This window comes from Acanthisitta chloris, unplaced genomic scaffold, assembly GCF_000695815.1.
Source record: "Acanthisitta chloris isolate BGI_N310 unplaced genomic scaffold, ASM69581v1 scaffold25014, whole genome shotgun sequence".
Taxonomy (NCBI): domain Eukaryota; kingdom Metazoa; phylum Chordata; class Aves; order Passeriformes; family Acanthisittidae; genus Acanthisitta; species Acanthisitta chloris.
In genome coordinates this window covers 119,785-128,716 of record NW_008671361.1, presented here as the reverse complement: position 1 = coordinate 128,716, position 8,932 = coordinate 119,785, and the positions used below count along the sequence as shown (strand labels likewise).

Here is an 8,932-nt window from a genome sequence, read left to right as displayed (position 1 = left end):
CTTCACTCAGGAGAAGCAGGGCAAAGGAGGGTAACAAGGTCACCAGCAAAGGCACACCTGCCTGCCTGATGAACTGCAGCCAAAATCAAGCCAAGTCTTGAGGCCCAGTCTCCTGGAATGGAGACGTGTCCTGTAGCAGACAGGCTGAGTACGGCGTGCCTGAGATACTGCCAGGGAGAAGGAAGGAAGGCTGCTCTGTCCAATAATTTTTTTTCTTTCATTTTTTTGTTTTGCTGCCTAGTTGGCAGAGTTGCTGGAATGTAATTTAAATAACTGAAACTCCAGCTGTTGCAATGAAATTCTTTGAATTATGTGCCCAAAAAGAAAAAGATGGTATCTTGAGTTCAGATCAAGTGCTCTGGTATACTGAAATCACATAAGTACATGTAAATTAAACACTTGCTTTTAATACTCTCCATTGTTTTCTCCTCATTCAGCCTTTCTTCGAGGCTGTTTCCAGATCAGAGCTGAAACTCCTGTAGCAGCAACTGTTTCCTGTATATTTTCAGCCTGATCATTGTCAGTGTGGATTTAGATCTAAAGACTGTGTTTCAAGCACATTATAAAGCTGTTAGGGAAGCTTGTACTGTTGTAACATGTATGTCAGAACTTGAGTATGCATTTGTCAGGAAAGGTGCTCTGATGTGGTAGTAACTGCAGTTGTTGGTGCATAGATTGATTTTTCAGGGTATCAATTTTGCAAATAGTGTCCCAATGTTCTTTGTCGTCACTGCAGAAACTGGTAACATTGCCTGTAGCTAGCATGGGGTGATGTGGTATCTGCTGCAGCAAACTATCTGACTCTGCCAGTGTCCTGGCTTATTGTAGATTGTATGAAAGTCAGTCAAACCATCTTCTCTAACAGAGCTGGAGAAGAATCATGTTATAACATGACCCCAGGACATAGTTAACCAACTTGTGTGTGTGAGGATTTAGCAAGGCTCTAAACAACTCTTTGAATTCTGAAGAGTTGACCTTCAGTCAAGTTGGCACCTGCAGTGCTGAATCAGAACAGCTAATGGTAGCCATGTCTTCTGGAAACAGCATCATATTCTGGGCTTTCTGGAAGAGGAGGATGAGGATGGAACTATTGCTGGATGTGAATGCTGAAATTATTGCTATTGATGCAGAAATATTCAACTAACATCTGTGTTTAGTATTTTAAATGCATAAGATAGTATATATGTATCACATGAGAATGATGAAGTATTTTCCAATCCTTTAGTAACTATGATAGATGTTAAGTAAATTCTGCTAGAGATAAATTCACCAAGCTTGCAAGACTGTACCCAGCAAGAATGTGAGAGCCCTAGTGTTACTCCTCTATTAGAAGTGCACAAGTCTGATTGCTCCAGTTACTTTACACTGGTTAGTCTCACGGCAGTGACACACAAAATAATGGCAGCTGTTAATTCTTAAAAGCTAGGAATGTGCTTCATGCCAGGCAACGTGGACTGTGGAAAGAAAAAAAGATTTGTCACATGTTTTTGATGAAAATACGCTTGGTTAATAAGGTAACATTTGCCCCATTCCCTTTATTTTAAACAGGAGTCCAATGAAGTATCAGCACTTCACGGACTGGTGGATTAAACAACTGTCTGACTAAAATTACCATGAGGGGTGTAGTGGCATTGAGTGAAAAATGTCATTTGTTTCTATTGGGGTTGTACGAAGATCTGTGCCTAGCACAGTTTAGTATTTTCACCAATTTTCTCCACCAAGTGATTGGAGTAAGAAGTGAATGGGACACTAAAAAGATCCCTTAATAGCTAATTACAGTGCTGCAGCACTAATCTTAGTAGACCGTAAAATGCGGTTTCTTGAAGATAAAAATAGCTTGTGGGGCAAGCCAAGATGCCAAATTAAAAGACAATTAAGTTTCCTGAAGTTTATTCATCATTATTGTACAGAATAGTACAAAGAGCTTTAGAGACTCTCAAAGGGCATCTCTGGAGAGTGGCTTTAGTTGTGGGTTGGAAATTGGGCAGTAACTTCTGGAAATGAAGATACAATGGGATTCTTTAGAGGGAAACTTAACAGGAACAGTCTATAGGATCTGTTGCATTTTCCACAAGCACATACTGTTCAAAAATCTGTGACTCAGAATGTCATGAAAGAAATGAACAGTGTTGTAAAATTGCAGCACCAAACTGATAGACAAGTAACAGAGCTTTTTTATGGTTTTATTAATACTAGGCTATGTGCATATGTGGATATTTCACAGTCTCTTAGGAGAATTGAGGATAATTACTTGTTGGTCCTAATCCAGTTCTAAGAATCTTTGTTTTGTTAATTTCCTGTAGACACCACTGTAGAGGTAGTGTAGGTAATATCACCAAAGTGTCAATAAATTAATTAATAAAGAAAGAGTCACTGTAGTTCCCTTATGGAGATTTCTGAAGTTTTAGTTTTTAACATAAAAGTTAGTGTGTTTCAGAGTATAAGAGTATAATTTAATTGCCAGGGGAATAATTTATACATTAAAAATGACACTAGAGAAACAAACAAAATTTAACCCCATTTTTAGTCAACACTCTAGATCAGAATCTCACTTAACCACAGCATGTGTCAGCAGTGCATGAGATGTCAGCTGATAACCATCTTTTTAATCTGTTGTGTTTCAGGGCCAGTTCTGTGATTTCTGCAATGCTGCTGATCCCAGTAAAGCTCACCCAGTAACCAATGCAATTGATGGCACAGAGCGCTGGTGGCAAAGTCCTCCTCTTTCTATGGGCTTGAAGTACAATGAAGTCAATGTCACATTAGACCTGGGACAGGTGAGTCCATGAGCTATTGAGTGAGGTTTGATAATTTCTTGCATTTGTACATGAGCTTTGCAATTGAGAGAGACTTTTGAACTGATGATTTTAACTTCCAACACCACAGATTTTTTTTGTCCAGTTTGTGTTCTGAATTTTTTTACCATGTTAACTATACTAAAGTGTTTATTTTTTTTAGGAGTTTTGATGATGGGCGTTCTTGCCACTGGCATCACACAAATGTAATGATGATGTGCTTTCTTGCACAAACACTGTAACTTGTTAACCTGAGCTTACACATGAGGACCTCTTAGTTGACACTGGGGCTCTGCCTTCCATTTAATAGTCTCCTTTTGCATGGGTGCAGAGACCAACTTCATGATCTCTGTACATGCACACATTGTGAGAATAATGTTTGGAGTCTGCTTTTGCCTCGGGGGTACTTCTGCTTTCTCTGTCATCCAGCAAGATCTTCAAGACAGACAGAAAAATACCGATAACATGGTCTGAAAGAGAAGGGACAGCAAAACCAGTGTAATATGAATTAGTAATGTGACAGTAACATGAACACCCATATTTCCTCTGCAAGCGATAGGCAAGTAGCTAAGAGTGAAGTCTCTCTATCTGTATTTTAAGTCATAGGGACAGATTCCCAGCTGCCATAATTCGGCGCTGATCCAATGGAATTGGTTACGCTGTGCAAGTTCACACCAGCTGAAAATATATGACTATAAATATATGTCTGGGGCTGCAAAATAGGTGTATACACATGCATATGTATTTTGGATAGTAATAATTGTTTATTGACTGATTATATAGGGCAGGATTTTTTTAAATAGGTGTTCAATTTAGTTGCCAGCAAGGGGAGGGGTAACTAAGAAAATGTTTCTCTGTGAGATTTAGCTGCCATTTTGTTGGGGATTCAGGTGCAACTTATTTTACATCTTCTGTTACATGGTGTTGTAATGCTCCTGCCCCTCACATGACAGGAATGGTTCTCACTTTGAGGATATCTTCATTCAGTGTTTTTGTATCTGGTATAGTTGCAGTGCAGAAAGGCCAGACAACTTAAGATAGAGAGTATCAGTAGTTAAACTGATGTGGTTTTTGAATTTGCACTTCTATTAATTGCATTTTTAACATGCCCGTTTTCTTGATTGCTTTTCTGTACTGTGCTGTGAAAGAAGAGACAGCTATGCAGAAGCTGATGAATTTTGAGACTATGGCATCCATGTTAGCGCACAGTGGTTGGACCTGTCTCTGAGTTGTGTTGCTCTTCTATTACACCATACAGTTGAGGAGTGTTGCATCCCCTGATGCTTTGTGCTCCTGTGAAGTGAGTTGGTCTCTCTTTTCCAGCAAACTGCGGAGAAGTATGTCTTTCAGGCTGGGCATACAGAGTGAGGACACTGAATGCAGAGCAGGGTGCTATAAGTAGGCATGACAAGGCGATCACTTCCCAGTAAGGCAGACCTTGTCTTTTGAGCTTCTTGCATCCATCAGAGTCTCTGCAAGACTCAGGATTAGGCTGCAGGCTGTAATTTTGTCTTGTGTTGTAACCCAGCGTATTTGTGACCAACACTTGTGCGTCATCATCATCCACATGTGTAGCACATTGCTCCATCCAAAACTTCTATTCCCACAATGCACTTGTTAGCTTCTTTGGAGGACCTACCGACAGACACCTGAATTTGTATGTGCTGAGTAAACTCCTGAGAGACCTCCTTCCTTCAGAGGAAGGGTATGAACTGAGTGCCCTTTTCTCATGGGACTCCTTGGAGACCAATTGCTATATATTAAGATTCTTGTAGTTACTCAAGTATTTCTCAGGGGGAGGCTGTGTGTTTCTAATTACTCTGGTACCATTCAGAAAGGTGACTCTGAACTCCTTTACTTGGGAACAAGGGAAACCCAAGATGAAGGTGAAAATGTCTTCAGGAAGTCCATCCACTTTAGCTGATGGATGGATGAAGGATTAGTAGGATTCATCTGCTGTTGGGGTTTTTTCCCACTTCATGGATATTATCTTATGTATATGTTCAGTCAGCTGAACCTTAACCTCAGGATTTGTTTGAATTTGAGATTCACTTTTGACATTTTGCTTAGTATTCTCACACCACACATTCATACAGTAGCACACAGTATTAATAATGAAGAAGAACATTAAATACTGTGGCAGAGTAAGTCTACTCTACTTGAGCAAACAGGAAAGCACTGAGACCCCAATTCACTTTACCTTATTTCAGGATCCTAAAAATTAAGAGCTTGGCTTGCATTAGTCATGCAGGTTTTCTTAGCAGTTGACAGTGAAATTTTCAGTGTTCAGCTCCCCCTTAAGTGAGCTGAATGAAGGTTTTGGTTTTTAAGGAAAAACAAATGTTTTTAAAGTTAGCTGTATGTCTAAATATCTTCCAGAAGCACAGGCTGTAATACTGAAAAGATAGCAAGGATGTAATTTTCCGTGCTGAACAGTTGTCCTGTTCTTTATTTTGACACACCTTTTTCTGCAAACAAAATATGGGAATGTGTTTGCATGTGCAGAACATGACATAGAGTAAGGTACATATGCGTGCAGGGAAGCAATGACTGACTGTAAGCTGGCCATCAAAGATCCACAGTTAGAGGAAGCAGAACTTAGTGCAAAGTCAAAAGCTTTCCATGCACTGCGTTCCTGCCATTCTATCTTTATGACTGAGAGCAGAGTCCCAGTGGAGCCCTTTGCCATGATCTCATGACAATATTTAATTGAATAATTGCACCATGGTGGAAGTTTTAGCAGTCACTACCATGGAGCTGGAACTGAACACCCACCTAGTGCTGCTTCTGTTTCACAAGGGCTAGGGGTGATATTGAAAGTTGAAATCCCTTCAGGATGTTAAATCTTTCTTCTAGAAGAATGCTCATTTTGCTGTACTTTGTAATATGAGAAAAAGCAAGAACCTTAAAGCAAAAGCCCTGCTTTACTTCCCTTTCTGACTTTCTGTACTGTAGTTACATTTCTAATCAATCACAGCCCTTCTGAATAATAATTATAATGTTGATCCCTGAGGCAGTCTCTCTATTCTGTTGACATACCTGCTTACACTGTGGCTATTCCTGACTTGTTTAAAATATTTGGATCAAATGAAGTCTCAGTTATTCCTTTAATTGCTCATGTTTTTCCCAATGTAGTTTTCACCATAATTTAAACTTCTGAATCCTGAATGTCTGACTGAAGTTCATCACCCTTCCCCTGACTTTTTAGATTGCCTAATTTAGGCAGGTGTTGCCCCCATCTTTGGCTTGGTTAATGCTCTGTAGATATTACAGTAAGACTCCCTCAGGTATTTTTCTGAACTTTGTCTTCAGAAGAAGATGAAGGTTCAGGATAGCATGATGCTGTATGATGAAAAAGAAATGTCTAACTATCGCACTTCAAAAAGTGTAGCCCACAGATTTTATTGTTGCTTTCAGTTATGTGGAATTTTTTAAACTATGCTTTTGTAGCAATAATATGTGCTGAAAGACTCAGGCTCAGTGAAATCTTGTGCACCATGCTGAATAATTTTTATGTAATGATATTATTAGTCACTGTTGTAAATTATAGGCACACGGTGGAATGTAATGTCCAAATTAGTACTTTTATTAGGGAGCGAGGGAAACTCAAACATAAATTCAAGATAAGTGGTGTGGCCTGTGGAGGAGTTCATGATTTTGTGTTTGCTGCCAGTTGTAGCATATAAACACTTTGCAAAAAGGCCTCTCAGTTTGGCAACTCTTCTGAGTTACTTTTATATAGTAGGAGTTTAATTTTTATATTTTGTAGCAGTCCTTTATGTCCACAGGTTTGCAAACAATATTTGTTACTGTTACTATAATTAGCTTTAGCTAATTGTTGTCATTAAAAACAATTGTTCTTAACTTTAAATGCCTCTGAAGTTAGAGTTAATTTGACTATCATTCTGTAAAATATAAAGTGTCCTGTAGGCCCTTCTCCTGTAGGGGAGAAACTGTCAAGGTGGTGGGAGCTTTATCATAAGCTACATTGAACTGGGCTTCCAAAAGTGGCCATTGCACTCATTGTCTTTAGCTATTAAAGATTTTCATAGTATCACTGATCCCGAAATTAGACACAGCTCTAGTGTGAAATTGTATAACCTCTATAACAAACCTGAGAAGTCCTACAGGTTAGGGCATAATAACCACTATGTGAAGCTTCTGCAGTCCCACAGAACTGTCCCAGCAGTGAGCCAAAGCCTTTCCTCTGGAACCCCTGCATAGCTCTGCATCCACAGCAGCACTGAGCCCTGCTCTGCTGTTCTGGTTCACTCTGGGGAGAACAGGGGCTTTTAAGTCTGGGGAAGGTACTGTATTGTCCCTGCAGTACCCAAAAATGGAGATGCTAATAGCACAGAAGCGTTACTTCATATTAGAGAACTCTCGTTCTGAGTATTTGAGTTTCTGCAGGCAGCTGATTTGGGATTATGCCACAAAACAGTTTACTTTGAAGTTAGTTGTGATTTTGGCTAATACCATGGTAAGATGAATCTAGTTGTGAACTCTAGATTAGCACAACCTGAGCTGATCGACTGAGCTGGCTGACTGAAGTTTCTAAAACTTGTATCAGGTAATATGCTTTCCATTTATTCTTCAGTCACGCTACAAGCAGCTCACTCTGAGCTGAGCTACCCACCTTAATCAGGGCAATACCCTAAGTGCATCATTTCTTGCTTATATGTTATCCTTTAAGATGCAGTCAATGTGTTATGTTTTCATAAAGCTTTAATTAAAGACCTCTTGAATGGTTCAGCCATTTTTCCTGATGCTTGTGTTAACAAATGTGTGTCATTGGTTTTAAAATGTGGTTTTGATACTAATTTGGTATATTCTCAAAATATACAGAAAATCCCTTGCAAGTCTTTCTCTCCTTTGCTTTCCTGACACTGTCTTCTTATGGTTCTTCCTCAGCATCCCTTTAGGAAGCTCTTTGTTTCCACTCATTGATCTCACTTCCCTCCATGTCTGTACTTCTGATTCTCCAACCTCCATTTCCATGCTCGTTTGCACGTTACTTTCATTTTGTTGTCCTAAATACCTCACTTTCAACACAATGTAGTAAAAGCAGAACCTCTGCTGCTAGTCTCCAACCCTCTGCACTTCCCTGTGTGTCCTCCCAGTGCTGACAGTACTACTGTGTTCTTTTTACTTTGGACCATGGCCCTTATAAGGGATGTTTATCTTCTGGACGACTGAGGGCTGAATTGTACAAATCCTTTCCCATATGAATAGCTTCAGTGTTCCGTGAAGAAATAGGCAATATGTAAGAAATAATTATGAGCATCAAGTTGGTCTTTGTCCAGATACCAATGGAAAAGTGGCTGCATGAGAAATTTCAGGAAAATAACTGACAGTCATTGATGTATTTGCCTGCAGCCTTGGCAAAAGGACCAAGGACTGATTGAACCCAGAGAATGGACTACCCTTTCATTTCTGGAAGCAGTTCTTCCCTCTAGAATGTGTGGGGAGCTTCTCCCTTCTGGTCCTGCCATCAGCTGGGATAGAGACAAGATCTCCAGACACATCAATGAAGCATATTCACAGGCCCTGACTTACCTAACTATACACCCCCTTTAGCATCAGTGGCTAGTTCAATGAAAGCATGATATGAATGCAAGGTGTACAGTGATAACTGAACAATGTTAAAAGTCCTGCACTTATTCCTGGCTTCTGTGTGCCAGGCTGTGAAGCTGGCACACAAGGAATGGCTTCACCTGTGCAGTGGGAGCTTCTCCAGTTGCTGTCACTTTTTATGCGGTGGTAGAATTGCTGTATATATGTGTACACAGTTGAACCGGATGGAACACATTCAGGAGATCTAATGCCTCTCAGCTACTGCCTACACAGGATTTTCTCTGCACCTCTGCTATAGCTGCTTTTCCACATATCCAAAGAGCAGCTGGCAACTGCCAGAAAGGCTGAGTCCGCTCTCTCTAGTTGGCACTTTTTTTATATTACAGTTTCATCTGCAAAATACATTGTTGAAAATGGGCAAATGCTGACTGTCAGGAGTGTTTCATACAGTATCTGCATCTGAAATGGTGCCTCAAGTACTCCTGAGATGTGGAGTAAAGGGAGTGCTTCCCTCTTGGCAACATCAAGAAATCAAAGCCTTTAATTTTAACCAGAGTACATGG

At 40.0% G+C, this 8,932-nt stretch overlaps 1 protein-coding gene across 1 annotated transcript in view; it reads left to right on the top strand.

Moving 5' to 3' along the window:
* Positions 1–2,624: 2,624 nt before the first annotated feature.
* LAMA3 (laminin, alpha 3) overlaps positions 2,625–8,932 on the top strand; it is a gene marked incomplete at its 5' end in the record, with an annotated part of 108,484 nt that continues 102,176 nt past the window's right edge. The window contains one exon of the mRNA XM_009074074.1: positions 2,625–2,777. Coding sequence (XP_009072322.1) covers positions 2,625–2,777 — 153 coding nt within the window. The remainder of the gene's footprint in view (positions 2,778–8,932) is intronic.